The 18,089-nt window shown below is 34.6% G+C and overlaps 1 protein-coding gene and 1 pseudogene across 1 annotated transcript; both read left to right on the plus strand.

Annotated features, from left to right (window-relative positions):
• The first annotated feature begins 5,085 nt into the window (after nt 1-5,085).
• Nucleotides 5,086-6,415, plus strand: LOC120186491 (40S ribosomal protein S25-3-like). The gene is made up of 3 exons (XM_039190395.1): nt 5,086-5,194; nt 5,314-5,385; nt 5,484-6,415. Exons 1-3 carry the CDS (start codon nt 5,192-5,194, stop codon nt 5,709-5,711), a joined length of 303 nt encoding a protein of 100 aa, XP_039046326.1. The 5' UTR covers nt 5,086-5,191; the 3' UTR covers nt 5,712-6,415.
• Nucleotides 6,416-15,885: 9,470 nt separating this feature from the next.
• On the plus strand, nt 15,886-16,623 carry LOC120186515 (annotated as a pseudogene).
• Nucleotides 16,624-18,089: the final 1,466 nt, after the last annotated feature.

Here is an 18,089-nt window from a genome sequence, read left to right on the forward strand (position 1 = left end):
TATGTTTTCCAGTTGAACAGGTGTTCAGACATTGATTATTTTAACAACTTATGTGTTTATATAGAAATACAATTACATAGTCCACATACCTTTGACGCTGCTTCCCATTCGAACGACAAAGCTCTAGGTATGACACAAATTTATTCATGCTTATGCGAATTTAATTTATTGTTAGTAAAATTGCACCTCATTAGTTTGATAATTGAAATTATTTATGTATGTCCTCAGAAAAAGGCGGAAACATACGAGAGTATTTGGAAAATTTGTTGAAGGCCTCTAATGTTCCGGACTTCGTTAGAAACAACCCTTTTTCATCGGATTAATTTTGTTTGTCGGTACATTATTTGAACATTCTTGTGTATTTATAATTTGGTGTGATTATACTGTGTGTATATTTCATTAATTATTCCATATTCGCTTCTATGTGTACATATACATTTGAGGATTGTTGAAATATCAATACTAATATATTTTACATCTACTTGCAAATGTATCGAACACATGACTATAGCATTGTTTTCGATATCCACAACAAAGTTTTCACACTTTTTAATATTGTGTCTGTACTTTATGTCCAGAATGAAAGAAAAATGTGTCGATACCATTTAAAAAAGTGTCGATTGAAAAAACATCGGAACCCAGATTTATAATGTAATAGATAATTTTGTAATATAACCGGTATAATATACCGGTTTTATGAGCGAATAGGTCTACAACCTATATCGACACTTTCTAATATTGTGTCGGTACTTTATGTCCAGATTGGAAGAAAAATGTGTCGATACCATTTAAAAAAGTGTCGACATTTACACATCGGAACCCATATTTATAATGTAATAGATAATTTTGTAATATAACCGGTATAAAAATACCGGTTTTATGAGCGAATAGGTCTACAACCTTATCGACACTTTCTAATATTGTGTCGGTACTTTATGTTCAGATTAGAAGAAAAATGTGTCGATACCATTTAAAAAGTGTCGACATTTACACATCGGAACCCAGATTTATAATGTAATAGATAATTTTGTAATATAACCGGTATAAAAATACCGGTTTTATGAGCGAATAGGTCTACAACCTTTATCGACACTTTCTAATATTGTGTCGGTACTTTATGTTCAGATTGGAAGAAAAATGTGTCGATACCATTTAAAAAAGTGTCGACATTTACACATCGGAACCCAGATTTAAGGTTATCTTTTGAGTGAGTTTTAAGATATTAATTTAGTAATTATAGGCGTCTAATGATTAATTTTTTACGTTACGGTATATATTATTATTAAATTAAAAATTCTTAATATTATTTTATAAAATATAAAAACACTCAACTAATTTTTTGTGCAAATGAAATTATTAAATTAATATTGTAGGTGGAAAACATGAAACATACTTAAAAAATATTGAAACATAAATTACATATCTTTAAAAAAAAGTATCGATCCTTTTTATAAAAAGTATGGACACTTTCAACATATTATAATAAAAAGTAGGCAATAAGCGCATTCACATCCCCATCGACGATTTCCTTTGCTTTACCTCTTTGAAGTGCATTGTAGAGGTCTTTATGTGTAAATCCAACATTATGATAGCCCCCTGCATGCTGCGTTAAATAGTTCATTACTTGTGACGTGCCAACACCGACCTCTTTCAATGTTGTTGCCTCATCGATATCAGCCTTACTTACAGCTCGATTAGAACGCATAAATGGTGTCATAGCAGATGTGCACAATGCATGATTATGTTTCTGATCAGACTTACTTATAACCCACTGATCGTTTGTATTTGTTGCTGTAACTACGACTCTAGCCTTACATCCTGTTCTTGTGACTGGCGTATGAGCACGTTGACGATCAACAGTATTGACTTTTGATACTCGAAACCCTTCTTTAGAACAACAAAATTCTTGTGTCTTCACATTCCCTTCCACGTCAAGCCGTGTTGTTCCCTTACGTGCACTAAACCCATGTTCCCGTGCGAATCCCTTGTAAAAGTGCCAAGCTTGATCACGTGAACAGAAGAGCTGACCAACCAATCTGTCAGATTCATCAACATTATGTACTTCATGGCATTCCTCGGTTGGCTTAACATTGTCTACATCAGTATTATCCATGGCTTCAATTTTGTTGTGCAAGTTCAGTGCTCCAGGAGTTGATGGATATGTAAACGAAGGTTCATTTTGAACATGTTTCTGTCGTGCTGCTTTCAATAGGATGTGGCATTGGTAGTGGTAGTTAAAGGGTGGGTACAACATTAAATTCGCAGTACATATTTAGGTATGTACAATAACTACAAGTATATTATCATTTTAAATTCGCAGTACACTGTTAAAAAAATTGAAACATAAATTACATAAGTTTTAAAAAAAGTATCGATCCTTTTTATAAAAAGTATGGACACTTTCAATATAATAGGTAAACATATGATGTAATAGGTACCCCTTATATAATGTAATAGGTATCGTTTATATAATGTAATAGGTAGTGGTTATATTGTAAAGTGTCTATCCTTTTTATAAAAGTGTCGATATTTTTTTCACTGTGGAAAACATTAATTTAAGGTTATCTTTTGAGTGAGTTTTAAGATATTAATTTAGTAATTATAGGCGTCTAATGATTTATTTTTTACGTTACGGTATATATTATTATTAAATTAAAAATTCTAAATAATATTTTATAAAATATAAAAACAATCAAATAATTTTTTGTGCAAATGAAATTATTAAATCAATATTGTAGGTGGAAAACATGAAACACTGTTAAAAGAATTGAAACATAAATTACATAAGTTTTAAAAAAAGTATCGATCCTTTTTATAAAAAGTATGAACACTTTCAATATAATAGGTAAACATATGATGTAATAGGTACCCCTTATATAATGTAATAGGTATCGTTTATATAATGTAATAGGTAGTGGTTATATTGTAAAGTGTCTATCCTTTTTATAAAAGTGTCCATACTTTTTTCACTGTGGAAAACATTAATTTAAGGTTATCTTTTGAGTGAGTTTTAAGATATTAATTTAGTAATTATAGGTGTATAATGATTTATTTTTTACGTTACGATATATATTATTATTAAATTAAAAATTCTAAATATTATTTTAAAAATATCAAAACAATCAAATAATTTTTTGTGCAAATGAAATTATTAAATCAAATAATTCAAATTGAAAATTAAACAACAAATCAATTAAACATTGTTGTGGGTACATTAATTGAACATTGTTATGGGTACATTATTTGGATTAATTTCGTTGAGATGGGTTATGTATAACAAAACAATCTATCTCGCATGTGAGTACTTTATTCCAACCATGTGACAAGTGTGACAACTCCATCAACTCACAACTCAGCTTTGAACTCAATCAATATTGTCTTTTAGCTTGATGGTTCATAAAGCATGTTACTTGAACAGTATGAATCAATTATGCAATTTTCATGTTCAATTTAACACTGCATTTCAAATTCATTTCATATGTAATTGGAGTTTGAATTTAAATTTCAATTTGAGTTTGAATTTCAATATATTTCGGCTCCACTATAAATATTAGCCCAAGCCAATATGCATGTTATCATTGATTATTCCTAATTTCCATTGTTTTTTTTCCAACGTATAAACGCGAGGGAAATCCCGACCATTTTATTTTTTGGTCAACTTTAAAGCGTCAGAAACATTTCGGGCGTATGATCTGGGTGGTATACAAGAAATGTAACAAATAGCAACTAAAATCATAAGTTGAGTACCACCCAAATCATAAGTCTGAAATACTTCCGATGCTCATCAAAATCCAAAGCTCATATGGTGCCAAGCAAAAGGAAATCAAAATCCAAATCTCATATGATGCCAAGCAAAAGGAAATCAAAATCCAAATCTCATATGATGCCAAGCAAAAGGAAATCAAAATCTACAACTTGAGTTTGAACATTGATATGATATGTTCAGTTGTTATCATGTTGGGATTTTCTCGTTTTTGATTGCTTGGATAGTTGTTCTCTTGCTTCTTCAAGTGTTCTTAAGGTTATCCTTTGAGTGAGTTTTAAGATATTAATTTAGTAATTATAGGCGTCTAATGATTTATTTCTTACGTTACGATATATATTATTATTAAATTAAAAATTCTAAATATTATTTTATAAAATATAAAAACAATCAAATAATTTTTGTGCAAATTAAATTATTAAATTAATATGTAGGTGGAAAACATGAAACACTGTTAAAAAAATTGAAACATAAATTACATAAGTTTTAAAAAAAGTATCGATCCTTTTTATAAAAAGTATGGACACTTTCAATATAATAGGTAAACATATGATGTAATAGGTAGCCCTTATATAATGTAATAGGTATCGTTTATATAATGTAATAGGTAGTGGTTATATTGTAAAGTGTCTATCCTTTTTATAAAAGTGTCCATACTTTTTTCACTGTGGAAAACATTAATTTAAGGTTATCTTTTGAGTGAGTTTTAAGATATTAATTTAGTAATTATAGGCGTCTAATGATTTATTTTTTACGTTACGATATATATTATTATTAAATTAAAAATTCTAAATATTATTTTATAAAATATCAAAACAATCAAATAATTTTTTGTGCAAATGAAATTATTAAATTAATATTGTAGGTGGAAAACATGAAACACTGTTAAAGTATCGATCCTTTTTATAAAAAGTATGGACACTTTCAATATAATATAATGTAATAGGTAAATTTGCAATGCTATCGGTATAAATATACCGGTTTACTTATAAAATAGGTAAATATAAGCGCTACCTATTACATTATATAAGCGCTACCTAGTATGTTATTGTACTTTATAATATTTCCGGTTAAATAATATAACATAACCGGTCTAAATTTTAACCGGTCACTTATTTAACCGATCACGCCGTATATTAGCTGTTTTTTAGGCGCCGCACCGCAGAACCACCATATTCTGTCCATGGCTAAGCTATTTGATGCATTCCTTCATGATCCTCACTCAATGTTAATATTGTTTTAATTAGACTTTTTCGTAATTTTACAGGCCCAAACCCAACCCAACCCAACATTATTGGGGGTATTATGTGGGCGAAGATGTTTTACGCAACTCCACAAGTATTCTGAATCCCCCTCCCTTTCACCTTCCTCGATGCGTTCTCACTCCCACGGCCACCCATAACCAAAACCGCCTCATCATATCCTTCAATGGTTTGTTTATCTGTCGCTCTTCGTTTTTCAATGCAATCCCCGTTTGCAGTCCTTTTTCCCCATAAAATAAAATCCAAATTTGTTTGAGATTTGATACTATCTCGTTTTTGTTTTTGCAGGCCCCAAAGAAAGACAAAGCCCCTCCTCCATCATCCAAGCCTGCAAAGTCTGGAGGTGGCAAGCAGAAGAAGGTCAATTTCTTTTCGCTACCATCAAACAAATGTGTTTTGATTTTATGCACTTTTAGAGTTAGACATGATGTGGGTTTCCCTTTTTGGGGTATTAACAGAAGTGGGGCAAGGGAAAGCAGAAGGAGAAGGTGAACAACATGGTGCTGTTCGACCAAGCTCCTTATGACAAGCTTCTCGCCGAAGCTCCTAAATACAAGCTCATCACTCCCTCCATTCTCTCTGATCGTTTGAGGGTACTTTTACCAGCCTCTTATGTTTATCATTTATATACGCAAATCCTTCTGTTGTATCATGTTTTCCATTACTCTTGCATCATTCAATTCTGATACTATTGAATTTTTCATCTGGATGTGGTTATATGATTCATTGCTGATTATGCCAGGGCTTATAGTGTTGAATCGGGGATATTTGGGTGTTAATTATTGATGATAGATGAGCTTGATTGATGTTTTTTATTTTCAGGGATTTATCCAGGTTTTTAATTATACCTTTGGGATTGACTTTTGTTGTCTGAATTAATATGACTCGATAATTCATTCTTTCTAATCATCTGTTTCTCTAATTAAGGTTTCCGGTATACACTTCATTCATTGTGCTACGAAGTTAGGCATCGTTTATTACTCTGTTCTTTTCTTATGTATGGATGCTTCTAAATGCACGCATGAATTGTATTACGTGAACCTGCATTTGGCCATGTAAGTCAAATATTGTTTTGTTTGCACCTCACTTGGATTTGGATAAAGGAATGCTCAGGTATTTATCCAGGTCAGTTTTTTATTATAGCTAATAGCTTGTAGTGTAGCTTATAAAAGTTAAACTGTGCCTTAATGGAAGCAAAAGGCAATTGAAGTATCAATCTAAAATACCTTTGGGGTGAACTCTTGTTGTTCGATTAATACGACTGTAAAGCATTTGTTCTTTCTAATTGACTGTTTCTTTAATTACGCTTGTGCCATTGTACTGTAGAGTTGGATGTTGATTGGTTGCTTGGGTTATAATTCTTTTTATATATGTGTGCTCCTTGATGTGTAACCCCCAGACCGATACGGGTAGCCCGATCCGATCCGATCCGGGAAGTCACATTAGGACCACCGGAGCGACCCACTGTAAAAATAGCGGAAAATTTAAAACTTTTTATCAGAACATGTAAACTTATAAAATCAGTTTTCACTATTTAAAAATAAAACAGATTTCCAAACTCGTATATAAATCAAAATACAATTACATTTCCCCTAATCACATGTATCATACTCTGCAACAACGCCGGACGAACTCCCTTACTGAAGTCGATAGATGTACTGGTATAATTCTTTTAACCTGAAAAGGTGAGTAATAGAGTGAGTTTTGGAAAGCTCAATAATACAGAACTACCAGATGATGCTGATGAATGTGCAGATACAGATAAATATATATTTCCTTATTGTTTCTGAACATTTACAGATTTTTATGCTGAGCAGAGATCCTACTGATATTTCAGGTGGTAGTGGACAATGAGCTTTCATTTCAGAGAAATATTTCGGATGACTGAGTTCAGGAGATCAGAATAGGTTTTCTAGTGTGTTCTCAAAAACCATGTAACTTTTCAGATCTTTTTAAAATATATATATATATATATATATATATATACCCCCATCCGTCACGAACAAAATGTGTAGGTTCCCCAGAATCATACAACCCCGTCACGTCCAGTAAGGCCCTGAGCACACAGCCGAGGAACTAGTAAGTAAAGCCCTGAGCACACAACCGAGGAGCCTCCAAGTAATCTTCCTCCAACAATACCCCCCAATAAAACATGTTTCGTCCGTAAACGGATATATCAAAAATCAAAACATAATTCAAGTCAAGTATCATATCAGAATCCAGATTATTTATCAGATCAGAATCCATGTCAATATCATATCAGAATCCAGGTCAGGTATCATAACAGAATTCAAATTTGAAATCAGATAAAATATTCATGTAATTAGGGAACACACCAGAGTTTACATGTATTATTTAGAGGTACTGTATCAGGCAGAGAAACACAGTTCTTCAGTATGTCGATAGAATGTTGGAATTTAGAATCACTATTGGAAGAGTTCATTAACTGACAGAATCATCAGTTATTCAGAATGTGAATTATCAGGATATTATCTTATTCGGACAGTTTTCAGAAGTTGTACGTAATCAGAAGGGTATTCAGAATCATTTACATCCATGTCAATTGATCGGATAATCAAACAACTTGAGAACGAAGATTCAGAACCTTAACAATCTATGTCGACTGGTCAATTCATTTTCCTTCTAGGGTATTTATTCTTTAATACCACAAATTCTTATCCGTAGACCATTTTCGAAATCATCGATGAATAAATCTTCAAATGTCTTTATTTCATTTCCACGCTTCCACAATATCATGAAATGCTGACGTACTTGATTAATTTGTTCATAACCCATTGTAATTGTACACTACGTAAACTCATCAGAGTTTCCAGACTTATCCAAATCACTTATTAAATCCTCAGTCATTGAGGTTATCTAATTCATTTAGCAGTCATGTCCATTCCAGTTACTTCAAGATTTTCCAGAGTAATTCAAACGTTCCTGAATTTCAGATACATGTTGTACTTCCATTCCATTCAATTTGGTATTCGTGGTTGATTTGTCGAACAAACGTCCAATTCTTAGTACTGAATACGATCTAGAGCTGAGCTGAATACTTCCAAAATTTATCATCGAGCCAAACTTGAGAAGACGAACACATGTTCCAGGAATATCTATGTCATTCAGGTATTGACATAGCTTTAGGGTTAATCTACTCACTTAAATTATTTTCCATTACCTTTAAAGGTAGTCCAATACCTATGCTTACTTGGATTCCTTAATTAATCCAAGACATTTACTTAATATAGACCATAAGGGTATTTTGGTCATTTTGGTTTTCAGTTTTATTCCAATCATAACAGAGCTCAAGGATATCCATCATTCCTGAGCTTGGTGATATTCTTGGGCCATTTCCATTACAGGGGTATTTTGGTCATTTTACAGATCTACGGTATTTCAATCTTTTTCCTCCATCCGGTCTTATTATTTAATTCCAATTTATCATCTATTCCAGTCCGTTCGAACAATTCTGATAAAAGAGCACCCTCCGATAAATTGTTCTTCAGGTATTTACTCATAACTCGGATATTTTCGGGTCAAGTGCCTTCTCGAATTTTACAAATGCAATATTATGAATTTTTCTTTACAAAGACAGAATATTAATAATTAAATTTGTACTTAATCGAGTTAAGTACAAATCCTCAAAGTGCTTTCTCCTTCAGGGTGAACTCTGACTATTTTACCTCACAAGGGTATTTTCGTAATTTCTTAATCAGATAATTTCGATATTAGCTCTTAACGAAAATAATATAATATAGAGATCCTATGATTAATTGCTTCCTCGAACATTCTTTGATCTTGAAATGATTCCTTAAAAGACTTCTAGTATCTAGCATAAACCTTTTTAGGGTTAAAAATCGGTTATCCATAATTTCCAAGTAAAACTAACATTTCTTATGCACATCAATAGTTTTAGCATATCAATAATTCTTTTCAGATTTATTAATCAACTTCCAGATACAATTCTTGTCATTTTCCAACATAAGGGTAATTTCGTAATTTTACCTAATCGAAATATTCTCATAATTTATCATCTAAGTACCTTTAATGAGATAAATTATAATCTACAATCCATGGTTGATTCTTTTATCACTTAATTCCAGAACTTGTAATTTAATTCCAACTGTCCTCCAATTTCTTATAATAGTCATCTGAGCCATATTCAGTTATCTACTTTCTACCGTATTCGTATCTAGTGTAGATCTTCATTAATTACACATATGAGACCAAACATTTCCATTCATGCATTTACCAATACCAATATGTTCTATAAAGCATAAAGAGGTAGTAAAGTATTACCTCGATTTCCGTGCAATACTGATCGACCATAAAAATTCCATTCGAACGCCTTTGAACTTCAATTCAACTTCTAATAATTCCTCAGATACATATCAACATAAATTATATCAGAAACGGAGCTTAATTGCGATAAACGGATCGAATCGGGTGATAAATCAGTGAAATACAGCTTACCGGGTTCGAATTTGGCGAAACAGACTTCAGATTCGGATTCAGGACGTCGAAAGCATAAAATATGACTTTTCAGAAATTTGGAATTTTCGGTCAAAATCAAAGTCAACGGGTTTGACCGGTAATTTCAAGGCCTTCGGGTATGAATTTCGAAAAACGGATTGCGGAATCGGATTTGGAACGTCGAAAAATGTCAGGATAGGTATACGCGGTCAAAAACAAAGGTCGTTTAATGCCCGGTCAAAGTCGGTCAAAGTTTTGGTCAACAGTGGTCAACGCCGGTCAACGGTCAACGGGTCGGGTCGGGTTGTGACCGGTCAAACTGGTCAAAACAGCTCAAAAATCGGTCACTTTTGCCTTTCCCACGCGCAATGGTGGCGCGTGGGGGCGCGTGAACAGTGTCCTGATATCGGAAAATTCCTGGAAAAATTCCTAAAAATTATTTTAAGCGATTTCGAGATACTTACAAAGCTCGGTTCAAATTTTTGAACGGCGGAGAGTTTGATTTCAACGAATCGAAAACTTTGACCGCTTCACCTCCTCACGCGCCGCCGTCGACGGAGACCAAGGATGACACCGGCAGACTCGGAACGGAACAAGGAACACGATGGTGCGGGAGGTGTCGTAAACGGATGACCCGATCGTCGTGAATCGATGAAAAACCAACTAAAATCGAGTTATTACCGACGGTACTTCCAACTGAAATTAACGACGAACGGTGACGATTCACGATGAAAGGTTTGAGGGGTTTTGTTCCTCGGTTGACAACGAACACGATGGAGGTTTCGGCTCATCGATCGGAGGTCGGACGGCGGGTAGATCGGAGTTGAAAGGAGGGTTGTTGGATAAGGAAAACTGGAAATTCTGCATAAAAACAATCGGGGAAGATGTTATAATTCATGCGTAAAGAAAAATGGGTAAACCATGAGTTTAGTCACTGAACTTTATGTACTTCTTAAAACGGTCTGCCAACTTTGAAATCTTACAATTTAATCCACCGTTTCTTTCAAAATATCAATTAAATCCACCAATTTATAATTTCTTAAATTTAGCCCCTAAATTGGGGTGTTACATGATGCATGTGTGAATTCATATTACACGAATCTACATTTGGCTATTTGAGTTTAACATTGTTTTGTTTCCGCCTTGCAGATTAATGGATCACTTGCGAGGAAGGTGTAGACACCCGTTTTTGTCCGGGTTTATAAAAAGTATTAATATATATATTAATACTTTATTATTATTATTAATTATTATTTTTATTAATATTATTTAATTACATTATGTAGGCCAACCCATTACACTAATTCAAGCTCATTACAAGTTGGCCCAACATTCAAGATCAGACCCATATAACCCACCACCCGAAGCCCAACATATAATTCAACCCAACCCATTACAACCATCTCACCCAGAGCCCAACTACAGGCACAAGTCCAGCATCCAGAGACCCAAGTTCGAATTAACCCGACCCAACTAAGGTCTGACCCGAACTGGCCCAAGATGGTAACCCTAAATAGATTAGGGTTTTCATCACTCTTCAGCTCAGCAGTCGCCGCCGACTCCTCAGCTCCTTCAGGCTCGTGAGCTTTACGCGCCAACTCTTCAACTTACTAGTCGTCGCTTAAGCAGAGCCTTCCCCCGTCGACCGCTTATGTTGCTTCCGTCGACAAACTTGTCCAAACAGTGACCCCAAAATCAATCAGAAAGCAGACAAAAATCAAATAAAATCTTATCCTAGAAATCTAGGATATGATAACCTATCGAGGGACATTATTTCACTGAAGGGGTTGTCTATCTATCACTCAAATCCATCAACAATCATCAATCACAGAAGAAACAAAAAAGTAGAGGGTAAAGAAGATATCAAGGCATTCGTGGGTTTGAGAGAGAATGGAGATTTGAGAGAAATTCGGGGGTTGAAAAAAAGCCTCGAACAGGAAAAAAATGAAAGAAATCAAAAGAAAAAACAAGGAAAAGAGAGAAGATGAGAGAACTCGTACCTTGGTCGGAGGAGCATCGGGAAGCCCGAAGGTCGCCGGAGTTTCTTCTTTTTCGAAAGGTACATCCTAGATCTAGGGTGTTTGGGTTGGTTTTAGGGTAAGGGAAGTTTAGTCTCGGGTTAGGGAGGATAAGATGGGTCCTTTTGGCTTCCTGCGATCGTCGTGCACCACTGTGCGTCGTTGTACGCCGTCGCGGGCTCCACCGTGGCTCTCTCTCTCCGATGAGGGAAGTTGAGAGAGTTCTTAACTCTCTCTTTTCCCTCTGGTTTTCAAACCGAAACAAATGAGAAATGAGAAGGGATAAGCCTTGTGTTCAGGCGTTTATATCCCATAAGAAATGACGTCGTTTAGAAGGGGACTAGTCAAGCATTTTAGCGTGTGGGTAAACCCTATTTAGTGTCCTTCTGATTTATGTAATATTTAATTTTGGTCATTAATGAACATTTTATTTCTTTTTATTTTGAACACTTATTTTATGAATGTTGCAATTTAGTCCTTATTAGCCTTTAAGAATGTGTATGTATATATTTATGTTGAGGTCATTGTACTTTAATGTTATTTATACTTAAGCAGGATATGTTTTTATTATTCCATTTTTAGTCACTGATTTAATGTATTGTGTATTTTTGATGTTGTTCGAATTTGGCTATGATAATTGTAAATCTCTTATTTTAGTCACTGTTGGGCATTTGGTTAGCCTTCTGATCAATGAGTATATAATAATATTTAAATACATACATCTGTATCAACCTTCTAATCAATTAGTAGCCTAATTTCTTCCAATTCATTAGGTAAATCTCGATGATATTTTCTTGCACTTGATCACCTATTAAATGAAATTATTTTTATTATATACTCAACAAAATTATTTATATATGAAATCAATATTGAAATTACCTCAATAATAACGGGAAGATCAACGGGTTTTTCACCACCGGACATAAAAAGTGCATGTGATACCACGTCCAAGACTGGAGAAGAATGAGACATCCGTCGATAGAATTTTTTTAATAGGCAGTAGCTTGACACATTTCCCTATATATAAATGTCAAAATTGCGGAGTCCCAACTGAGTGTGTCAGCATGATGAAAATCTGCAAGGTAATGCAACCACATACAATGAATTTGGTTGCACGATTTGTTGAGCATTAGGATCCCTCCTATGAGCTGTAATATGCAAGCCCATACATACATTTTAATCTGCTCCTCGGAGGCATCGCGACTCAAATGTTGGAAAGTTGTATCCAACCAATTTAATGGTATTCGACCACCATTGAAATTAGGCGTGACACCTCCAATATACTCCTCGCACAAGGAATGTCAGTCACAATCTGTCACCCCATAAATCACATCTCCATCTACTGAAAGCCCCAAATGTATGGCAACATCCTCCAGCGTAATTGTGCACTCTCAACACGGAAGATGGAATGTGTGTGTCTCTGATCTCCACCTCTCAACCAATGTAGAAATAAGGTTGGATTCAAGGTTATAGTGCCTTCATATTTTTCTACGTAACTAAATTCAGCCTCGACTAAATACGGCCATACACGAGTAGGTATCTCTAACTTAAGGTTACGAATGAATGGATCTAATATATAATATTTCTCCTAATTTAATAAATATTATAGAAATTAAAATATAAACTAATACTAAAAATTAAATAAAAAAACATTAACAATAATTAAAATTACAATAGAATTTAAAATTGTTATTGTATCGGTAAAATACCTCGAGATATGATTTTCATCTAAATGTAGCAAATCGCCTTCCATTTTATAACTGTGAAAATTAATTAAAAAATTGTATAATAAAATTTAATAAAATAATAAATTATTGGTTCATTATAATACAATAAAAGTATTTTACCTTCTTAATAGTAAGATTGATACTCGGAAGAATGAGAGAATTTGAGATTTCAGTGTGGTTTGGAGGTTGTGTTTGGGGATGGTATTTATAAGAAGAAGGAGGGGGTAGACAGGTTCCCATAAATGTGGGAGGTTGACGGTTGGGGTATTAAAAAAAGGAACGGATAATGATCCGCGACTTAAGTACGTGTTAAAAATCCGCAAAGGCGCGGTTGGTAATCCACATTTTTCCTTACGTGGCGTCAGCTCGAACAGAACCAATCATCCGCACCTTTCTTGGCATGGTACCAGCTCGGACAGAATCCACGAAGGCGCGGAATGGCGATCTGTACTTTGTTAGAAAAGATGTTAGATCGATAATATTAGGAGAATATGTCTGACATGTAATTATTAGGTATATGAGTCATATTTCGGTAAAAAAAACCTATATGTCTTCGATGATGATCGCTATTACTTCAAAAGATGTGGTTTGGTTGGAAATTCGAAGCTAAATGATCCAGTTGTGAACTTGTTTGCATAATATTAACGCAGCTTGTAGATGCAAGCTGGATAGCAGGTAGCTTTTATCATTACTATATTATCGTTATATTATTCAAAAATCAGTAGCAAACTTAAATTTATGGGTAAATTATATATTTAATAACTGAATTTTCATATGATTCCTATTTTACTCACCATACTTTCAAAATTTTCAATTTGCTCACTCAACTTGATAGATTGAGCTTTTTTTGTCACTCTGCCATTAAACTTCTCACGCTGTTATGACGTGGCTTAGAGAAATAATTTTTTAATCACTGCTATGACAGGTCAGAAAAATAAAAAGGTAAATAACAAATTTGATAATTGAACTTTCATATAATTCATATTTTACTCACTCAACTTTATAGATTAAGTTTCTCGATCATTATGCTGGTAAGTTTCTCATCGCTAAGGATCATTCACCACTGCCCACATCGTTGAACCCATCTCCGGCTAACGGTGGCTCGCACTGCCACCTCCAGCAGCACATGTGTCTCCTCCCGATCGAAGCCCTACCCTTCACTGTTGACGAAAGTCTTTCGTTCATTGTAAAATCATAGGAAATCGTTCGATGACCCGTCGTTGATCTTTTCGCTGTTGGACGGTGACTATCACTGCTAGTACTGGTGTGAGTGTCAGGTCACTGCGACTAAAACCATGGTGGTCGATCATCAAAGCTCCCCTTTATTCATTGTATAGGAATCGTGAAGGTTCATCGGGAAAACCAAGTCTTCCCATTGGTTTTCATCGATTTTCGACCACCCGAGCCTCCGTTCCTCTCACCGCCGCCACTGCTAAAGTCATCTCCTCTTTCCCACGAAAACCTAGTCTATTTTCCCTCTCATCGGTGTTGCCTTCGTCGTCAGTCGTTGGGTAAGCAATTCGAACATGTTTTTCGGCAACCCCGCGTCCATTTGTCTGACTCCGGCTCACTCGGCCAAAAACTCAATATATAAAGTTGAGTGAGCAAATTGAAAATTTTGAAAGTACGATGAGTAAAATAAGAATCGTATGAAAGTTCAGTTATCAAATTTGTAATTTACCCTTATTATTATTATTACGTGAAAATCCGATGTGGCATGTTTAATAATAAAATATTTCACATCAACGAGCTGTTAGTGATATAATGGTGGAGTGACAAAAAAAAGTTCAATCCATAAAGTTGAGTGAGCAAATTGAAAATTTTAAAAGTACGGTGAGTCAAATATGAATTATATGAAAGTTAAGTTACCAAATTTATAATTTGCCCTAAATTTATATATTAACAATTACACTCTCTATTACTGATAATTGACAGATCTCCAATAATTTTGGTCCATTTAAGGAGTGAATCGCTATTAACAATCGTTTTTAAATCTCTTATTGTGACTTACATCCAGACCAAAATAAATAGACCATTACTAACCACCATAACCCTTCATCATCACTTGTATACACTAAATGTGTACAAATTGAATTTTAAATTAAAATTATATATATAAATTTCAAACTATCCTAACAAAATTTAGACTCTTATTTAATAATAAAAATATTTATATAAATCATTTTCCACAACCTTAACTATCCCAACTAACAAGGACAAAACGAAATTGAAAATTAAGTGCTGAAAATCTCACACATTTCTCCTAAAATCCTCGCGATTTACTCACTTACCAGTTACCAGCGCCACAACTATCATTTCCATATCAGTAATTTCCATAACTGTCTTGAGTCAAATTAGGAAAATAACAGTTTGAATCCCTAAATTACCACTAGAGGATTTATTGGGAAACTTTATACAGTTGTAGCTTTCAACCATTACTGGTCCATACCAGTTCAATTAACGGTTATTACCTGTATCGTTTTACCCGCCCTGTAAGTTAACTTAACCGGTTTACCCATTCCGTTTGTAAACATTTCCTTCTACTTGATTTACAAATGCAGACAATTAAGAGCAGCTCCGGCGCCTCACAGAAACAAACCGACGAAAATCGCCTCCGGGATTTTAATATACTGTTGTTAATGGATCAGGATGTCGATAGGGTCCGGGAACCATGGAGCCTCGAGGAGGATGAGTCGTTGAGGAAGTTGGTACAGCAGTATGGTGCCAGAAACAGCACGGTGATTTCGACGTGGATCCCGGTCGTTCAGGAAAATCGTGCCGCCTGGGGTGGTGCAATCAGCTTTCGCCAGAAGTTGAGCACCGTGCCTTCACGGCGGAGGACGACAGTATCACAAGGAAGGCGCACGCCTCGTACGGGAACAAATGGGCCACCATCGCTAGGCTTCTTAACGGGCGTACGGACAACGCCATTAAAAATCATTGGAACTCAACCTTAAGCGTAAATTGACTTCCGATGATTCCGATTCACAAAGAGAATCGGAGAAAAGATCGGCTAAATCACGGAGAACAACGAATTGTAACAACAACAATAACAGTCCCGGGAGTTCGTCGTGTTCCGACGTAAGCGATGAGCCGACTCGGTACTCCTGCGTTTCTACGAAGCTTACTCTGGACGCTCTTGGAACGAATCTATCGAGTTGAACAATGATAACTCGTCGAAAGATGACGAATTGAAATTATCAGAAGAAAAGCACGAGAGCGAGTCGGCGATGACAGCACTTCCACAAGAGATATTGGCGGCGATGAAGGAAATGATTAGGAAAGAAGTGAAGGATTACATGGAAGAGTTTGGATTCAAAAGACAAGGTGTGAGAAATGCTAGGGTTAAGAGAATTGGGATTGGAAATTTTGAATGAACCATTATTCGTTCGATTAATATGGGGAGATCAAAGCTTACGAAAAAGGGAAATAGAGAGATAGATGAACAAAAACACGAACCAAGTTACGTTAAAGGAAAGAACAATTGTTATTTCTAAAAGAGTCACAGATTCGAGTATAAGAAATTACTGAGTATTTGAGCTATTAAATGGTTGAGTCTTTAGAATAGATGTCACTTGTGGCATAGAGTGATTGTGTCGTCTTTTTCTTTTATTTAAGTTTAATTAACGTGGAATCTAGTTCAAACTCGAGCTTTTTACGACTAGAACTCGGATCAGCTTGGCTTGCTTACAGTTACAGGTCGTCGTTTTTTGCGTTCTCGTCCACTCATCTCAAGTAAGAGATTCAGAGCTGTGAAAAAGGAATAAAAACAAGGCAAAATTCAAAACACATCCAAACGGATTACCCATCAACTACAAAGGAGCAAGCAAGATGATATGACGGTTAGCGGATCAAAGCGGGGATGGCTTGAGGGGAGTAGATGGGCGTAGTCATCCTCTTAAAAGTTTTTTTATATATATTTTAAATTAAAAATCTGTTTTTATTTCTTAAAATTTTATAAATTCGCTCCTAACATAAAATTATGTATGTATCTAAATCAAATATTGGATCTTAATTACAGAACACTATACAAATTGGGATCAATTACATCATACTGTTTATGAATTGCATCCAAACCTAATTTTCCATGACTCTAAAACTCTCTCCTCATTTAGATGCATCCCACAAGCTAATTTACTCTCCCATTTCTCATTCCAATTGGCTCAAATTTCGATTTCTTTTGCTTGTGGTATTCAACTTTATTGGATATAAATTGTTTGGTAAAGTCGTTGAAAATGATTTTTGAATTTAATCACCAAAACAGGGAAATCTCCAAAATCGGCATAAAATCAATAGTTTGTATCATGTATACTTCATGGTCTTAATCGAATAAATTTTCATCCGAGGTTAAACTTAGGATGAAAAATATCCAACTCGAGAATAATAGTATAACTTATGTTTATATGTTTAAAGATAATTGTTAAAGATATTCGGGTCGAGTTTTTATCCTAAAATTCGAGCCGGATTTCAGATAGAGTGAAACTCCTCTAAATCCAAGTAGGGTTAAGAATTGAGTGAATGATATAATTCTCGAATCGAATTCAAATAAAACAAAAATCTGACCTGATATGATATGACATATTGTCATCCCTATATACAAGTAAAAGCGAAAATTGTGAATAAAGCCCTTTGCAATTCAAATTAAAGTGATTGACAAGAATCAAATTACTTCAGTTGTTAAAGAAATAGTTGATATTCTTAGAGGTTTCGGGTTTGAGCACCACCGACTGCATCAGGAGTGAATGAACGTTAGTGTGAAATGATTTAGAGTATTTAGAATACATACTACTTTAAAATCAACTTAGTTTAATAAAAAAAAGTGATTGGGATTTCTTTTCATTTG

This window comes from Hibiscus syriacus, unplaced genomic scaffold (assembly GCF_006381635.1).
Source record: "Hibiscus syriacus cultivar Baekdansim isolate YM2019G1 unplaced genomic scaffold, ASM638163v2 tig00113548_pilon, whole genome shotgun sequence".
Classification (NCBI taxonomy): Eukaryota; Viridiplantae; Streptophyta; class Magnoliopsida; order Malvales; family Malvaceae; genus Hibiscus; species Hibiscus syriacus.